We start from the raw sequence: 20,131 nt of genomic DNA, 5'->3' as shown, positions 1-20,131 counted from the left end.
CATTGCTGTAAAATTGCTGGATTAAAGAGATGTGTGTATATATAAAAATAAATATATATATATATATATATATATATATATATATACAGTGCCTTGCTGAAAGTATTCGGCCCCCTTGAACTTTTCGACCTTTTGCCACATTTCAGGCTTCAAACATAAAGATATAAAACTGTAATTTTTGTGAAGAATCAACAACAAGTGGGACACAATCATGAAGTGGAACGAAATTTATTGGATATTTCAAACTTTTTAACAAATAAAAAACTGAAAAATTGGAGTGCAAAATTATTCAGCCCCTTTACTTTCAGTGCAGCAAACTCTCTCCAGAAGTTCAGTGAGGATCTCTGAATGATCCAATGTTGACCTAAATGACTAATGATGATAAATAGAATCCACCTGTGTGTAATCAAGTCTCCGTATAAATGCACCTGCTCTGTGATAGTCTCAGAGGTCCGTTTAAAGCACAAAGAGCATCATGAAGAACAAGGAACACACCAGGCAGGTCCGAGATACTGTTGTGGAGAAGTTTAAAGCCGGATTTGGATACAGAAAGATTTCCCAAGCTTTAAACATCCCAAGGAGCACTGTGCAAGCGATAATATTGAAATGGAAGGAGTATCAGACCACTGCAAATCTACCAAGACCCGGCCGTCCCTCTAAACTTTCAGCTCATACAAGGAGAAGACTGATCAGAGATGCAGCCAAGAGGCCCATGATCACTCTGGATGAACTGCAGAGATCTACAGCTGAGGTGGGAGACTCTGTCCATAGGACAACAATCAGTTGTATACTGCACAAATCTGGCCTTTATAGAAGAGCGGCAAGAAGAAAGCCATTTCTTAAAGATATCCATAAAAAGTGTCGTTTAAAGTTTGCCACAAGCCACCTGGGAGACACACCAAACATGTGGAAGAAGGTGTTCTGGTCAGATGAAACCAAAATCAAACTTTTTGGCAACAATGCAAAACGTTATGTTTGGCGTAAAAGCAACACAGCTCATCACCCTGAACACACCATCCCCACTGTCAAACATGGTGGTGGCAGCATCATGGTTTCGGCCTGCTTTTCTTCAGCAGGGACAGGGAAGATGGTTAAAATTGATGGGAAGATGGATGGAGCCTGCAAAAGACCTGAGACTGGGACGGAGATTTGTCTTCCAACAAGACAATGATCCAAAACATAAAGCAAAATCTACAGTGGAATGGTTCACAAATAAACATATCCAGGTGTTAGAATGGCCAAGTCAAAGTCCAGACCTGAATCCAATCGAGAATCTGTGGAAAGAACTGAAAACTGCTGTTCACAAACGCTCTCCATCCAACTTCACTGAGCTCGAGCTGTTTTGCAAGGAGGAATGGGCAAAAATTTCAGTCTCTCGATGTGCAAAACTGATAGAGACATACCCCAAGTGACTTACAGCTGTAATCGCAGCAAAAGGTGGCGCTACAACGTATCTTAAGGGGGGCTGAATAATTTTGCACGCCCAATTTTTCAGTTTTTTATTTGTTAAAAAATTTTAAATATCCAATAAATTTCGTTCCACTTCATGATTGTGTCCCACTTGTTGTTGATTCTTCACAAAAAATTACAGTTTTATATCTTTATGTTTGAAGCCTGAAATGTGGCAAAAGTTTGAAAAGTTCAAGGGGGCCGAATACTTTCGCAAGGCACTGTATATATAAAAAATGAATCACTTACCCTCATATTGTTACAAGCCCGTATGACTTTCTTTCCTCTATGGAACACAAAAGGAGGTTTAAGACGGAACATTAACCTTCACTTTAACCTTATTTACTTTTATTGTATGGAAAGACTGATGTTAATGTTCTGTCTTATGACTTCTTTTCCTAGGGCCCTGTGAAGTGGAATTGCGGAATCTAGTCATAATAATAGAATTAAGAGTGACACTTAATTAAAGAGTAATTATATAATAATAATGATGAGTATTATTATTACTGATATTAATATTATATTTAAGCAATATCACACAAGCAAGAGTTTACTGAGTGAAAGTGTGCGGTGACTTAGTCGTCACAGACTTGTGCCATAGATGATCACAGATTTTTTTCACTAAAGGAATATTCCAGGTCCAATTCAAATTAAGGTCAATCGACAGCATTTGTGCCATAATGTTGAGCACCACAAATATTTATTTTGACTCATCCCTTCTATTCTTTAAAAAAGCTAAATTGAGGTTTCATTGATGCACTTACAATGGAAGTGAATGGGGACAATTTTAAGGGTTTAAAGCCAGAAATGTGAAGCTTATAATTTTATAAAAGCACTTACATGAACTCTTCTGTTAAAACTCATGTATTAAAATCGTCATTTTTACAGTCGTTTTAGGGTTTGTTGACATGATATCATCATGGCAATGAAGTTATAAAATTGGATATCATTTTACACAGAAAAAGTAACCGATTTTATCATGCTAATATCATGTTTATATGCATAATGTTCATGTTTTGTGGTTATACCTTTGAAACGGAGTATTGTAACATTTACAGATTGGCCCCATTCACTTCCATTGTTAGTGCCTCATTGTCACCTCGATTTTTGCTTTTTAAATAAAATGAGGGACGAGTCTAAAATACTTTTTGTGGTAATGAACATTATGCCACAAATACTATCGATTGAACTTGTGTTGAACCTGGAACTTTCCTTTTTAATGTTTTACTTTATACTGAAAAGTAATTTTTATATTTTTTATGTTATTTGACACCTTATTGATAATAAACTTGTATCAAAACTTAAAACATGGAATCTAAAAAAATGAAGATGGAAAATGCGTAATTTGGGATAAAATGGAATTTTGGAAAAATCAAACAAATTTCACATGGCCCTATGTTCCACAGAAGAAACTTACAGGTTTGGAACAACATGGATGTGAGTAAATGAGAACAATTATTGGGTGAAATATTTATTTCAGTTTTCCATTACACATGTTAGTCATACATGCAAGGGGTTTCTATAAGAACTGTCAGTCGATTACAATTTGTATTCAAATTAATTACATGATTTGATGATAAATTAATTGGGCATATAAACATTTGCTAAGAAAGGCCCTCAAATAACAATAATTAAATTTATAATGGTTAAATAATTAAGTAGTTACTGTATATTAAAATAATAATATTATAAATATTATGCATATAATCATTCAAAAATAATAAAAAAGCATTACATTACATTAAGTGAGTAAAGCGTTGAGAAGGTAATGCAAAAAATATTGGCACCCTTGGTAAATATGAGCAAAGAAGGATGTGAAAAAAAAAATTGTCTTTATTGTTTATCCTTTTGATCTTTAAATCAAAATATTCACAAAAATCTAACCTTTAGTTGAAGTCAAGTAATAGAAAGTTGGTAAAAATCTCAAAACTAAATGAATGTTTTTTCTCCAAAACACGTTGACCACAATTATTGGCACCCCTAGAAATTCTTATGAGTAAAATATATGAAGTATATTCACGTTCATATTTGATATTTTTTGGGACACCTGGATGACTAGGAACATGAAATTGTTCAAACATGACTTCACATGTTCCCTTAATCATCAATCACAGTGGGTTAGAATAAAGAATATTAAAGGTTGTTGAGCTTCACAAAATTGAAAGTGGCTTTAAGAAAATGCCCATTTCCACAATCAGGGCAATAATTAAGAAGTGCCAATCAACTGGAGATGTTACGAATCGGCCTGAAAGAGGACGTGTCTATATTGTCTCCACGCACAGTGATGATGAGGATGGATCGAGTGGCCAAAAATTCTCCAAGGATCACAGCTGGAGAATTGCAGACATTAGTTTGGTCTTGGGGACAGAAAGTCTAATATATATATATATATATCAGACATTACCTACATCACCACAAGTTGTTTGGGAGGATTTCAAGAAAAAAATAAATTGCTCTCATCCAACAACAAACTCAAGCATCTTTAGTTTGCCAGACACTACTGGAACTTCAAATGGGACCGAGTTCTATGGTCAGATGAAACAAAAAATAGCTTTTTGGCAGAAAACACCAGCGCTGAGTTTGGTGCACACAGAGAGGTAGTCATATGGAAAAGTACTTCATGCCCACAGTTTAATATGGTGCTGGATCTTTAATGTTGTGGGGCTGTTTTTCTGCCAGAGGTCCTGGACATCTTGTTCGGATACATGGCATCATGGACTCTATCAAATACCAACAGATAAAAAATCAAAATCTAGCTGCCCCTGCCAGAAACCTTAAAATGGGCTCTGGTTGGATCTTCCAACAGGACAATGATCCAAAATAAACATCAAAATGGTTCTTTGACCACAAAATCAAGGTTCTGCCATGGCCATCCCAGTCTCTTAATCTGAACCCCCATAGAAAATGTGTGTGGTGAACTGAAGAGGAGAGTCCAACAACATGGACCTCTGAATTTGAAGGATCTGGAGAGATTCTGTATGGAGGAATGATCTCAGATCCCTTGCCAGCTGTTCTCCAACCTCATTAGGCATTATAGGAGAAGACTCAGACCTGTTATCTTGGCAAAGAGAGGTGGCATAAAGTATTGAATAAAAGAGTGCCAAAAATTGTGCCACACATATGTTTGACAAAAATATTTGTTTATTGATAAAACATGTGTTGTGTTTGGAATTGTTTGATATCTATTTGAGGATAGATTTTTGTGAATATAAGACCAAAAGGATAAACAATAAAGGATAAACAAAAAAATTTTCACAGCCTTCTTTTCTCATATTTTTCAAGGGTGCCAAGATTTTATATTTTATAATATAATTCTAATATTTCCATATGATTGAACAAGCCTATCATTGGCCTGCAAATCTGTCTGAAATACATTTATTATAATGCCTTTTCTCAGGACGCATCAGTGAAACTATGCGTCAGACGGATGCTTTTGGTTGAATCACATAATAAACAGAGTTTTTACAAGTTAATCATAGTTTGAAACCTAGTAAAACGTGTCTTGAGACCTCTGCATTCAGAATTGTGCTCTGTCCAGCTGTTTGAATGCAAGAACATGTTCTCATCTTGTGCTGTTGCTAGTGTCAAGCAAGCCTGAGTGTGGTTTGTTGTATGTACAGCTGTGTGTTGCCTATACAGCTGGAGTTTTGCTTACTGCCACCTGCTGAAAACAGGTGGTACTTCAAGCTTGAATTGCACCCATGGCGGAATATTTTTTGTTACGGTCTGGGCACATGATTAATTTCTTTTTTTAATGCTTATATATTTATCTAATTAATCACGCTCAATGCGTTATATCTACAGTATATTTATCTTTATTTCTATATTTTCCCTACTTTTTTATTTTTAAATATGTTGCCACCATTCACACAAAACCACAAAATCAGAACTTTGTGAGTGGTTCAAACTCTTTGTGAGCAGACTACTTGTCACAGCATCCTTGTACATGTTTGAACCGCGAATGTTACGTAGAATATTGTTTCCAGCAGTGTTACAACTCAATAAGACATACGCTGTTACGTTTACGACAGATGCTGTATATGTGAAAGCACTTATTGACAATGCAGTATAATCTGACACCTGACTTAAGCACCTGTATTTACAGTGCTGAAATGTGATTTTGGGTTGTGTACTGTTTCTCAGGATGCACCAGCGTTCTGTGGTGGTTATATATCGACTACAGAATGAAAATGAATGAAACTATGTCTAAGGATTTGAAGGAAGCAGAAGAGGCCAGTGGTGACATTAAGACCATGAAAGGCCATGCTCAAAGCCTGCTTATCTACGCCGTTTCAGCGACTGTGTTTACGGTAAGCCCTCTTCTCACTCTGGGCAACTTTTAGAGAGATCTCAGCTGGTATTTCTTCACTATGCCATATTGCTAATTTCACTCTTTCTGCACGGCAGGGACTTTTGTTGCTTCTGATGTTGTTCATGAGGAAGAGAATGGCCCTGACCATTGCCCTGTTCCACGTGGCAGGAAAAGTGTTTATTCATCTACCGCTGCTGGCACTGCAGCCCTTCTGTACCTTCCTTGCTCTTTCTTTATTCTGGGTCTACTGGATCATGGTCCTACTCTTCCTTGGCACCACTGGTGAGATGGGTATGGGTGTTAAAGGAATGACAAATTCTGTCATCTTCATGTCGTCCAAAACCCATTTGAGTTATTTCCTCCGTGGAACACAAAAGGAGATGTCAGGTAGAATGTTTTGGACGTCAGGGTGAGTTAATGGGGACAACATTTTCACTTTTGGGTGATCTATTCCTTTATGAAACTCCCCAATGTCTAATTAAAACATGAATTGAAATGTCAATGATATTACATTTATTTTAAGAATTAATAAAATGCTGTTTTTACATTTATTTTTTATTTTATCCCAATTTGGAATTCCCAATTCCCACTACTTGGTAGGTCCTTGTGGTGGCGTGGTTACTCACCTCAATACGGGTGGCGGAGGACGAGTCTCAGTTGCCTCCGCTTCTGAGACAGTCAATCTGCACATGTTATCACGTGACTCGTTTTGCATGACACCGCAGAGACTCACAGCACCCTACTCATGCCCCATTGAGAATAAGTACCACTGATCACGACCACGAGGAGGTTACCCCCATATGAATCTACCCTCCCTAGCTACCGGGCCAATTTGGTTGCTTAGGAGACCTGGCTGGAGTCACTCGGCACACCCTGGATTCGAACTCGCGACTCCAGGGGTGGTAGTCAGCGTCAATACTCGCTGAGCTACCCAGACCCCCAGGAATTGCTGTTTTTAATGGCATGATGTGTATAGGACTTGCAGTAAGCCCAAGTTGTTTGTACAGACAATGCTAAAAAAATAAGTTTCTTACCAAAGCAGAAATTCTTTTGCACAGAAATATCGTTCGCATTTTAAAACGTGTATTACCATTGTTGAAGGCCCTTATATCTGATACAAGGCACATACTGTATCTCAGACTTGCACGTTTTGGTCCGCAGGGAACCCGGAGAAGAATGAGGACACAGGTTTTGTTGAGTTAAGACTCTCGGGTGCATTGCAGTATATGACCTGGTACCATGCAGTGGGTCTAATCTGGATCAGTGAGTTCATCCTGGCCTGTCAGCAGATGACTATAGCCGGCGCTGTGGTAACCTACTATTTCACAAGGTCTGGATTGCTCCCTTCTATTCTTATTTTTAGTGACCAAAAGCTCTCAATGCCACAATTGTCTTATGTTAAAGGAAAATTTTATGTAAAGAAATGGAGCACAAAACACTTACGCCTATCATTTTATTGTTCTTTAATATTGTGTTCATTGAGTAAATTACAGTTATAAACTTGAAAGGTGAAGTTGATAGATGTTTTAGAATAACTTATCTCATAATTCTCCAGGGACAAAACCAAACTCCCAATGACGCCCATCCTGTCATCAGTGCTGCGGCTCGTGCGTTATCACCTGGGTACTGTGGCCAAGGGCTCCTTCATCATCACCCTGGTCAAGATCCCACGCCTCATCCTCATGTACATCCACAACCAACTCAAAGGAAAGGTAGAAATGCAGATCTGTTTATACTTTCTTGGGTTATTCCACCTGCATTCCAAATGCTTGCCCCCTTAAAAAAATAAAAATAACTTATGACATGAACGTTTTTGTTTATGACTACAGTATATATATATATATATATATATATATAAAGGTTTCACATTGTATTCTATAGTAACTTAAGTAAAAATACTAAAATATAAATGTTTATGCTTTTAGCACTTTTAGCACTGTTGATTTCTAAAACTGGATGTGTACGGGGCTTAAACTGGAAGTGCATCAACTAAATGAAACGCCAATTTTTAAATGTTACACTCTTATAGTTTTATATGAATAAAATATGCCTTGTCTATACCTATTCATAATATTAGCATAATCATAATAATAATAATGTTATTATTTTTTTTAATAATTAATTCAGTCGTTTGTTTTCTTAACATATGAAGCTGATTATGTTAGCTACATTAATCCTGTAAAGCCTGACATTTGAAAGAATTGTCAGAAAATTCTAGTTTTTATATTCAACTGTTTTTAGACATAAAACAAACTATAAAAATAAATCGAAAAAAAAAATGTATATATGTTTTTTTATGTATCATAGTTGATACATTAGGCTTTAATGGTCCAGCAATTAATTTTTGTGTAAGACATTTGTTGTTCAAGTTTCTCTTAGCTCATAAAGGCTACAGTGGTAATTCTTGGGGTATTATCAGAGGACTCTTTGGGCTTTTCAGAGATATCAAATGTTTGAGAGTTTGACCATGACAACCTCCTCTCCTTGGTCTATAAATATGGATTCAAATGTTTCACAATTTAATTCAGTACATCACATAAAATATGAATAAATAGCATTTTTCAATAAACAGTTTTTATCATATATATTTTATGCACCAAACTCTATATTGACATTTAAAAAAGGGAAATTGTAAAAAATTGGAAATTCTCTTATCATTTGCTCATGCCATCCCAGATGTGTATGACTTTCTTCTGCAGAAGACAAATGAAGATTTACAGAAGAATATTTCAGCTCTGTAGCTCCTCACAATGCAAGTGAATGGTGACCAGAAAAGAGCATAAAGTCAGCATAAAAGTAAACCATACGACTCCAGTGGTTTAATCCAGGTCTTCAGAAGTGATATGATAGATATGAGTGAGGAAACAGATCAATATTTAAGTCCTTTAACTAATTTAAAGAACTATCCATTTAAAACAAGATGTTGATGCTTAATACCCTCCTTCTAATTTAACACGCATTATTGTATTTTGTTGTGTTTTGGGTAGGTATCTTTTGAACATAACACTGCAAGCTATTTGTTATTGTCCTCCTGGGTTCCACTTAGGTGACGTATCATTTACTTGATGTATGGCTGGGGACTTTGGGCATATAATGAACTCTAATAGATAACAGCAGCAGTTTTGTATGAGGAGATTTGGAGCACTAAAGGTGAGCTTGACAAAATGCTCACTGAAGTGAAGTGCAAGAGCAATGCACTATGGATAATGTTTGCTTGTGTTTTGATTCTGATCGGTCCATGTACACACCCCACAGGAAAATGCTTGTGCACGCTGCATGCTGAAGGCCTGTATCTGCTGTCTGTGGTGTCTGGAGAAGTGCCTCAATTATTTGAATCAGGTGAGTCAGTTAAAGGATTTCACTCACACACTGTGCGATTTGAGGATGTTTGCACATTCAGATTGTTCTTTTAGTGCACACTGTTAGGTGACGCATAAGCTGAATGCATGTGTTAATGCGGTGACATAAACAACCACTGTTTCAGATCTTTCTGTTTGCAGAATGCATATGCGGCAACGGCCATTAACAGTACCAGTTTCTGCACGTCGGCCCGTGATGCCTTCATGATACTGGTGGAAAACGCTCTTAGGGTGGCGACCATCAACACCATGGGAGATTTTGTACTGTTCCTGGGCAAGGTGAAGGGGAGATTAAATGGGTTCTGTGGGAAGTGGATTATGATATTGCTTGAAGCTAAATGGTTGTTGGTTTAGTCCCAAGGTTGCTGCGGGGTGATTTGAAACATTTTAAAAGGGGACATATCACACTTTTTTTTATGTTTTCAGGTTATGTTTTCATTATGCCAAAAACTAGTACATTTAGATTTAGTTATTAAAAACTAAATCTCTCTTCACTGTTTCTTTGACCCTTAGAAATCAATGTTTCTTTTTTCTGCTGCTGTGCCTTTAAGACTTTGGTTGGGAAACAAGAACAGATAATGTTTTTTTTATTTTTTTTTTTTCATTTTTAATACCTGAACCAAATGTGTTCAATAAATGTTGGTTCTGTTAACGGTTCTCAAACATGAAGTCTTTTGCTGATGCGGATGCAACACAGTGTTAAAATACTCTTAACAGTGGGACAAGGGTAGTAGGATTTCCAAACTATTGACTCTCATAAGTTGGTTCTTTTGAATCAAGAGTGTGAGACATACAGTTGAAGTCAGAATTTACATACACCGTAGCTAAATACATTTAAACTCAGTTTTTCACAATTGCTGACATTTCATCATATTCCCAGTGGGTCAGATGTTTACATACAATTTGTTAGTATTTGGTAGTATTGCCTTTTAAATTGTTTAACTTGGGTAAAATATTTTGGGTAGCCTTACACAAGCTTCTCACAATAAGTTGCTGGAATTTTGGCCCATTCCTCCAGACAGAACTGGTGTAACTGAGTCAGGTTTGTTGGCCTCCGTGCTCGCACATGCTTTTTCAGTTCTGCCCACAAATTGTCTATTGGATTGAGATCAGGGTTTTGTGATGGCCACTCCAATACCTTGACTTTGTTGTTCTTAAGCCATTTTGCCAAATATTGGAGGTATGCTTGGGGTCATTGTCCATTTGGAAGACCCATTTACAACCAAGCCTTAACTTATCTGGCTGATGTCTTGAGATGTTGCTTCAATATATCCACAACCTTTTCCTTCCTCATGATGCCAACATGATACTGCCACCCCCATGCTTCACGGTTGGGATGGTGTTCTTCAGCTTGCAATCTTCACCCTTTTTCCTCCAAACATAATTATGGTCATTATGGCCAAACAGTTACAGTTTTGTTTCGTCAGACCAGAAGACATTTCTCCAGAAAGTAAGATCTTTGTCCCCATGTGCACTTGAAAACTGTAGTCTGGCTTTTTTATGGCAGTTTTGGAGCAGTGGCTTCTTCCTTGCTCAGCAGTCTTTCAGGTTATGTTGATATACTCATTTTACTGTGGATATAGATACTTTTCTACCCGTTTCCTCCAGCATCTTCACAAGGTCTCTTGCTGTTGTTCTGGGATTGATTTTCACTTTTTGCACCAAACGACGTTCATCTCTAGGAGACTGAATGAGTCGCCTTCCTGAGCGTTATGATGGCTGCGTGGTCCCATGGTGTTATACTTGCATACTATTGTTTGCACAGATGAACGTGGTACCTTCAGGCATTTGAAAATCTTTGCTGATTTCTTTTGTTTTCCCCATGATTTTAAGCATAGAGGCACTGAGTTTGAAGGTAGGCCTTAAAATACATCCACAGGTACACCTCCAGTGCAGTACACCTCCTATCAGAAGCTAATTGTCTAAAGGCTTGACATCAATTTCTGGAATTTTCCAAGCTGCTTAAAGGCACAGGTAACTTAGTGTGTGTAAACTTCTGACCCACTGGAATTGTGATATAGTCAATTAAAAGTTAAACAATATGTCTGAAATCAATTGTTGGAAAAATGACTTGTCATGCACAAAGTGCTAAACAACTTGCCCAAACTATAGTTTGCTAATATGAAATCTGTGGAATGGTTAAAATAAGAGTTTTAATGACTTCAACCTAAGTGAATGTAAACGACTGACTTCAACTGTACAACACACAACCAGTGTAGTCTATTTCCCGTATGAATGACTATTTTGGGTCGCTTCTTTTGAATCTTGAGTGCAAAACAGTGGTACCAGTGTTGTTCGAGTCCCAAACCAATGACTCTTATGAGCCGATTGATTTTAATCTACCGCGTGAAACATACAGTGCATCCAGTGTAGTCAGATTATCAAATGAATGACTCTCATGAGTCGGTTCCGAATCGGTCCTTTTGGATCTACACTGCAAAACATGCAGTGCTTCCTTTAGAACTAATGACTCTCATCAGCCAGTTCTTTTTAATGAAATTATTTATGTAGCTGGTCAAAGTTTTTGGATGCTTGTTACTATGAACAACTGAATATTTACAGTATGTATTCTGCCCATGCAGATCCTGATTGTGACGTGTACAGCGTTTGCAGGCGTGTTGGCTCTGAATTATCAGAAAGAATACACAGAGTGGGTGCTGCCACTCATCATCGTGTGTTTGTTTGCGTTCCTGGTGGCACACTGCTTCCTGTCCATCTTCGAGATCGTGGTGGACGTACTCTTCCTCTGCTTTGCCATCGACACCAAATACAACAACGGCACACGTGGGAGAGAGTTCTACATGGACAAGGCCCTGATGGTGAGTCAATATGCTGAAGAAAATGGTCGATATTACTTTATATACGTCGCAAATTATATTTAATTGTCTGATAACCGATATACAGAACCGATATTTATTAATATTGGTTTATTTCTGCTGAAGATATAAATAACCATCTTAAGACAATTGCTTTGTGAAACATCTTATGTGCCTACAACTTTGCACAGTACTCTATATAGATTTTTATTAATTTAGTATGATTAATAATTTGAAAAATAACACATTAAAATTGGGAAAACAAAGCAAAGATGCACGCAAAAACAAAGCCCCTACCATGCCTTATAGTTAATCATGCCACAGACCTTTTATATAAGTTCTGTAATAAAGGGTTTCTACTGACTGTTCGCTAAACCCCGCCTTAAAAACATTTCTGACCAATCCTGTCTTAGTACCTTTTGCCGTGCACCATTTCTCTGACAAGCACTTGTGTTTTTCCAATGGGAGTCTATGGGAGTGATGTTTTTTTGAGCAGTTTTATTCTGAATTAAAAAATATATATTTTATTTTTTCCCTTTTCTCCCAATTTTGGAATGCACAATTTCCACTACTTACTTGGTCCTCATGGTAGCGCAGTTACTCACCTCAATCCGGGTGGTGGAGGACAAGTCTCAGTTGCTTCTAATGCTACGTTCACACCGGACGCGAATAGCGCGTCAAATTCGCGCCTACCGTGTCTAGTTATACGCTTGACCACTTTGAATCCATTCGCGCGTCAAGAGCGAAATTGACGCGCGTAAAAAACAAAGGTTTGAAGCGAAATTTACGCGCGTCGGAGGCGAAATCCGATGACGGCCATCTTTTTACAAGATGGCTGATGTTGATCGAGCATTCGTGGAGAGAGTCACCGCTCTGTATTTGCTCTGGAGAGCAGAACAGCGGCGTATGGGTCGTCGTCGCCGTACTTGGGTCCACCAGCGAGGGGCGGGACATGCTGGAGAGGAGCCACTGCCAGGTCTGGGTCGGGTTGCGGCCAACAACTCCTCCAGAGAGGCACTCCGGGTGAGGGATGTCTTCATGGCACACTTCTCGGCGGAGGGAGCAGTACCATGGCAGCCGACGGAGTAGCGTTTGAAGTCCTCCTCATGACTTCCCCACAACGGCTCTTTTGCCACCCACAAACCTATAAAGAGCTAAACTATCTAAAAATAGTCCATTATTATTATATTTTGTATTTTTTTTCCCAGGTTGTCAGCCCCAGTTCCAGGATGTCAGGTCCACAACATGCACATTTATTAAGTTGATACTTTTTAAAAATGTCAGGTTTTCCATTGTAGTATATCAGGTTAAATTATTTATTTATTTTTGTTTTGATGATAAATGGAGCCAGCCTCCAAAAGTAATTAACCTGTCCTGTGTTTTTTTCCTTATTCAACACTGTCCAGACACTAATGTTGGTTGTCTTTACATTACAATAATAATGAAAGTTTACGTCACTTTACCTCCTGAGTGACAGCAGGCAGCTAGGCTCCTGATTGGTTAACGCGGCGCGAATTGACGCCAAAGTTCAGATTTTTCAACTCGGGCGGCAGACGCGAATTCGCATCAAACGCGTGAATGCACAAAATGCACCATTCGCGCGTAACGCGGCAGACGCTCAATTCGCGCCATTCGCGTGAACTTGACGCGCGAATGAGGCGTATTCGCGTCTACCGCGCCGCGCTCTACGCCTCATTCGCGAATTTTTTACGCGCGTAACGCGTCTTTGTATTGACTTAACATTGAAATCACTCGCGCCTGACGCGCTATTTGCGTCCGGTGTGAACGCAGCATTAGACCGTCAATCCGCACATCTTATCACGTGGCTCATTGTGCATGACACCGCAGAGACTCACAGCATGTGGAGGCTCATACTACTCTCCGCAATCCACGCACAACTTACCGCGTTCACCATTGAGAGCGAGCGACCCTCCCTAGCAACTGGGCCAATTTAGTTGCTTAGGAGACCTGGCTGAAGTCACTCGGCACACCCTGGATTCAAACTTGTGACTCCAGGGGTGGTAGTCAGTAGCAATACTCGCTGAGCTACCCAGGCCGTTTTGAGCGGATTTTAAAATAAAAGATCCACAAAATGTAAGAAACTGCCGGGTCACATGTAATAGTGACATGAGGCATCTAGAGACAGGATACACAGTGTTTTTTTTCTCAAATATATAAATAAACATCAAGAAGAGCATGCTATGGATCAAACTGTGCCAGCTCCCCTGCAAAGCTTGTCAGAGCGAGCAACGGTGACCAAATGGGGTGGTGCTTAGCAGAGGGTCAATTCAATATTGATATTTTGGCGACTTTATGGTAGTAGGGGGCAGTCAGCGCATCTCCAGCTTTATAGGCAAAACGCCTTGTCAAACCAGCGAGCAGGCAGTACAGATGTTCACAGATGGCTCGTATTAGCGCTCAAAGACAGCTGGACCTCCCTGCATCAGGATGCAGGGATCTCAAGACGCGGTTTCCACATTTCAAACAAAGTTTATCTTGACATAGCGTCCTAAAAACAGCATTTATGACTAGAAACACGAAAAAAAATAGTGAGATGACATAATACCAGAGTACATAAACCAACAATTAGAAATAGCGCACACTGAATAAGGACAAAAATAGGGTGGTTTTCAATTTTATGGAAATAAAAAAATATATATTTTGACATTTAAAGGCACTTTTGTATTGTCTAAATGCTATTGTCTCCTGCCACAATATATGTAAATGATGTAATCTGTTTGAATTATAAAAATGATTACATTTTATATTATATTTATAATTATTATGAACTCAATTTTCTTTATTTGCAGTCCTTTCTAAATAAATATTGATATGCAAATAAATGGATTAATTATTTGGCACATCATGCACCGTTATGATTGACAATCTAAATGTCAACAAATCTTTGTTTTGGGCTCTTAAAATGCCACACTTACATTTCACACTTGCGAATAGCTGTTAAATGTTAAGAATTATTAGTTATTAAGCAAACAATATATTAAATAATATTTACTTTATCTTTGAACACACAGGTGTACTGGCGTTGTACAACTACTGATCAAGTATAAAATTGTGAATATACTGTAAAAAAAACATTGATCTAAAACAAATGCTTCAAACTTTCCCCACTGTGTTCAGTCTCTTTCGCTGTCATTTATGTTGGATGAGAAACACACAAATAGTTTCACTGTTTGGTGCGCACTTGCCATCTGAATCACGTTTTTGTATTTCTTTCATTACCTTTGAATTTCGGCTGTCTGCTGACTTGGATTCTGTTAACATTTGAAGACTCTGATGCTGTCCCAGATATTCTCTGTGGACAACTTCCAACTTTTGGTTTGAAAAAGCTGTCCAGCTTGTTTAGGCTGGAAAAACTGTAAATGCAATCTGGTTTCTCTTGCACTCTTATGAAAGGTGGTTTCTCTTTGTTCAATAATCAGCCAAATGGTGCAAAAAGCTTTGTGAAATCAAGAGAGAAGACTAAAGAGCCCGGGACGCTGCACTGAATCTCAGCCCCTCAGAACTGTTAAGTCATTGGCAGTAGAGGTTTAGCATAGCGCTTCTGACAGATGGTTTAGATGGATGTTAAAAGTATCTGCTATTACTGGTTGCATTTCTGCATGTTTTTGTACTAAAACATTTATTGCAGGCCTGAGTCAGTTTAATGTCCTGTTAGTTTGGTTGGTGTGAGCTTTTGTCCAAACTCAGATGTGCACCAAGGAACACTAGTGGGACTCTGGCATCCAGTGTATTTATAGTAATATATTATGGTTTGCAGTTGTTATGAAAACTGTGTGACCTACTGTATTTTGCTTTGGATAAAAGCATCTGCCAAATACATAAATGGAAATAACAGGACGTGTCCTACATTATGTGTCTGCCCTACAAGAAATGTGTCTGATTGTGGTCCGTTTAAGTCTGATCTGTTATAATTAGGGATTTTGATCATTTAAAAACTGTAACAAAATGTTGTAATGTAGTAAGTTTAATAATTGTGTAAATACATAAATATTTAAAGGCACAATCATACATAATGACATATTTTAACTTCAGAAAACACTGTAAAAATGTACAAATAGGCTTGAACCAAATGCACTGTTTTGGTAATATAAAAAAAAAACAAAATTGTGAATATTTCAGTCTCATGTACTGTACTCTATTGTGTGAAGACATGTATATGAATACTATATACATATATAGTCTCGGTTTGCTTAATATCTTTTTCAGTTGCATTACGCTTCGTTGTCATCAAAAGTCTGGTGAGTAAAAACAAAAATATACTAGCCAATGGCCATTCTTCCTCCAACGAGTCCATAGAGTGTTGGATGTGCACGGTTAGTTGTTATTCGTTTAACTGTTTGATGCGCCTGTTTTTTTATTCTAAAATTTCTATTTGGTAATTACACTAGCAATAGATTTCTGCAACCTGACCAGGTTCGGGTCAGTTTTTCAATTATAAGGCATGGTAGGGGCTTTGTTTTTGCGTGCATCTTTGCTGTTTTCCCAATTGTTTTGTATCTAAACCTGCGTTTTACCATTGCACCGCATCTTACTTTTTTGTCAAGTGTGTGACATCCATTGCAGTAAACATTCTTTATTCCAGACTCCTGACAAAAAAACGAATAACCATTTGTGAACCCTTGCGGTTAAGTCCCCAGCTGTAGTTATAATGCTCACAACTCCCGTCTTTCTTGCAGGAGTTTGTGGAGAACAGCAGGAGGTCAATGGCGATAGAGGAGCTGTTGCACAGCAAGCGCGCCCGTACCAAGAAAGAGGTAGAGTTGATTGAGGTTAAGGCCATGGTGAGTGGAGGTGTGGGCGTGGCAGGGACAGAGTGGCAGATGTTACAAGAGTTTCACCTGTACTATCTGCTGCTGTGTGTGCTGGTGGACTGGGCCCTGTCAGAGCACACGCTGGTGCTGTGCCTCACCCAAGACATGATCATCTTCCTGTCGGTCTGCCTGCCCACCTCCACCCTCTTCTTCCTGGGCACTCTGCTCCAGAACACGCCCGTCGCTGCTGCATGCTGACTAATGCTTCCTCATCGCCTATATCCATTCTTCCATCCATCCTTTCTTTCTTCGCACTAACAGAGCATGAGCATCTATTTTTTATTTGTGGTTTATTTTTTCATTATTATTATTATTATTATTATTTTTCAATTCATGCCTCTTTTTTACTGTCTTGAACTCATTCGGCAGCTGTTAACTGTATTTTTTTTATTTTATATCTGTGGCCTTAAAATGACCATGTTGCTCTTTGGAGGAAAGATAATTATCTACCAGTCTGGATAAACAGAGAAAGGGAAAGGGAAAGGTAATGATAAAACAATCATCAAATCTAACAGTGGGGTCATATTTTCACCTGTAATTTAACAGGTGGGATGGATTCTCCACAATTTTCTAAAGGCCAGCTTTCAGCTGTGAAATTTAAAGTTGAAGTCGACACTGAAAATAGACACTTTTTTTAATTGGATTGTTAAACCATTGCAAACACTGATTGGACACACCGTTGGAAAGCATGTACATTAAACACCGGAATTAGAAGTATTGTGCAGCTCTGGGATGCTGTGGTTATCTTTTAGACAGAACATGTTAGTTTGTCTTATAGTATGTAATTGGAACCAACTGTAAATGGGTAGTTGACATGAAATGTCAAGCAGTGTCTGCAGTTTCCTGCAGTGTGACATCTAAAACGGTCTTAAAGGAACAGTACACCCAAATAGGAGAATTCTCTCATCAAATTGACAATGTGATTAACGACTTAATGACTTCATTTTGTCCTGTTTCTCAAGCAAAGTTTTTAAGAGGACTTGATTGCATGGACCACTTTTATGCTGCTTTTGTATCCTTTTTTGAAGCTTGAAAGCTTGCATGGAAAAGGTCCACCAGCACTAGTTCTTTAAAACTCTCCTTTTGTGTTACATAGAAGACAGACTGTCATACAGTTTGGAATGACATGTGGATGAGTAAATGATGATGGAGTTTTCATTTTTTGTGTGAACCATCCACTTAATCAACATTTAGCTCATTCTTGTATGCATGCAGTATTATGACCTCATATTAAAGAAATAGTCTGGTTTCAATGCAACTTAAAGGGATAGTTCACCCAAAAATGAAAATTCACAAAAACAATTTCTCTCATTTTTGTGACTTTATTTCTCCAACCCTGACCAGTAGGTGGATGAGAAGGGGAATATCACTTTCACACCAGAATGTGGAAGTGAAAGTGTAGATTTATAGGAAAAAAGGACTAAAATATTGATTGTTTCTCACCCACACGTATAAAATAGCTTCTGAAGGATTTAACCACTGGAGACTTATGGATTACTTTTATGCTGTATTTATGTGCTTTTTTGAGCTTTTGAGTTCTGGTCACCATTCTCTTGAATTGTATGGACCAACAGAGCTGAGATATTCTCATACATATCTTGGATGGCATAAGGGTGAGCAAATGATGAGAGAATTTTCATTTTTGGGTGAACTATCCCTTTAAGCTCAATCGACAGAATTTCTAACATAATGTTGATTACCACCGAAAATATCTTCAACTCGTCCCTCGTTTATTTAAAAATCATTGTTAAAGTAAAGCACTTAAAATAGAAGTAAACCAGTCCATAAACATTCAAATAAAACTGCTTCAAAAGTATAGCCACAAGATGTAAACATTATTCTTATTAACGTGATTTATGACGTTGTCGTCATAGCAATGAAGTTGTAATATTGAATATATCTTTACACTGACAAAGTTATCAAGTGAGTTTATGCATGTTATCATGATTTTAGTGTGATAGTGTTCCTATTTTGTGGCTATACTTCTGAAACACTGTGTTTTAACCTTTATGGACTGGCCCCATCCACTTCCATTGTAAGTTTCTTACTGTAACTGTTTTGCAGTACATTTTTATAGTAAAATATTTTTTTTTTTTCTAGAAATGGAAATTAAATGATCACAGCATCTAAAATATACACTTTCCCATGTAAATATTATGTTGAAATGGACGATATGTGTCAACTACCTATGTATACCTAATGTTTCACTGTAAATGGTGTTGACATATTACAGATATGAGAATCTGCTTTCAAGACGGGCTTTGCATACATCACATCCTCTCAGCAATGCATGGCTTCTCACACCTGCTTCAAGTTTTGCGTTGCCAGTTTTTACTTGTAACCCTTTTTGTTTGGGCAGGGGCGAGCATTTCATTCTGCTGCTTGAAGATTAATGAACTGGATTTCCTCCTAATGTTCTCTGGTTAATTCTTTGTTTTTCTGGAAGTTATGAGAATTTAATAACTTGTTTCTTTCCTGTAGGCTCCCGGGACAAGCTCTGCTTGACCTAAATCAGCCCATGGGACTTTTTAAAGACATTCCAAAATGTTTATTTTTACCAATGTGTAACATGTTTACTATGGTTTAACTCCAGGGAATACAATATTTTAATAAGAAACTGTAAAAAACTAAATGAGATAACAATGTAATGAAGCACTTTATATTGGAGCGCTGCATATTTTAAAAGCCTGATGCATTTTTCGTAGTGATGTCCTTTTTATAAGACTAAAAAAAAACAAACAGTTGCCATCTAGTGAAACGCAGTATTAATAATGTCTAATAATGTCACTGTTTTTATTATGTAAAGTTTTCATAACAAACCTTTTTTTAATAGGTTTTCTTTGCGTAAATGGAAAAAAAAACCATACTGTTGCAGCACATGTTTTTTTCTTTTAACCTAAATACTGAAGCATCTATGCTTTTTATTTCTTACTTTTTATGTTCAGCCGTGTTATTTTACAAAATAATTTTACCATGCTTGAAAATGAAGTCAAGGGTCCCTGCATTTAACTTTTGTATGAAAAGGTTGGTTGGTTTCCCTCCAATGTTGGTGATTTTTGTTTGTTTCTGAGTTACGATAAAACTTGGTCTATTTTTCTTGTTACTGTTAGTGTTGTAAGATGTTGGCCTGGTTACATTATACTGAAATATAGAACAAAGAGAACAGTTTTAAACTAAAATCAACTGTTGCTGTAACTATGGTTATGAATGGCATTTAAAAATATACATTTAAACATTTTTCTGCATTATAAACCAAAATATCAAACCGATGGCATTAATTCGATAATAAATATGGCACAAATACACTTTGCAAGCAAATCACTTAACAAAAAGACATTTGTTAGGTTTCAAATGATAGACGTT

The 20,131-nt window shown here is 37.6% G+C and overlaps 1 protein-coding gene across 2 annotated transcripts in view; it reads left to right on the top strand.

Annotated features, from left to right (window-relative positions):
- The window catches only part of LOC127617068 (choline transporter-like protein 1), a 53,561-nt gene extending 36,542 nt beyond the window's left edge, over positions 1–17,019 (top strand). For both annotated transcript variants that reach the window (XM_052088944.1, XM_052088943.1), the window contains exons 8-15: positions 5,593–5,759; positions 5,857–6,043; positions 6,923–7,091; positions 7,317–7,473; positions 9,017–9,100; positions 9,262–9,399; positions 11,703–11,939; positions 16,634–17,019. In XM_052088944.1, coding sequence (XP_051944904.1) covers positions 5,593–5,759; positions 5,857–6,043; positions 6,923–7,091; positions 7,317–7,473; positions 9,017–9,100; positions 9,262–9,399; positions 11,703–11,939; positions 16,634–16,966 — 1,472 coding nt within the window. In that variant the 3' untranslated portion in view covers positions 16,967–17,019. The remainder of the gene's footprint in view (positions 1–5,592; positions 5,760–5,856; positions 6,044–6,922; positions 7,092–7,316; positions 7,474–9,016; positions 9,101–9,261; positions 9,400–11,702; positions 11,940–16,633) is intronic.
- Positions 17,020–20,131: the final 3,112 nt, after the last annotated feature.

The sequence above is a fragment of the Xyrauchen texanus genome, chromosome 23 (assembly GCF_025860055.1).
Source record: "Xyrauchen texanus isolate HMW12.3.18 chromosome 23, RBS_HiC_50CHRs, whole genome shotgun sequence".
Lineage (NCBI taxonomy): Eukaryota > Metazoa > Chordata > Actinopteri > Cypriniformes > Catostomidae > Xyrauchen > Xyrauchen texanus.
The sequence above is the reverse complement of the archived record's forward strand: the minus strand, read 5'-3'. Positions and strand labels throughout refer to the sequence as shown.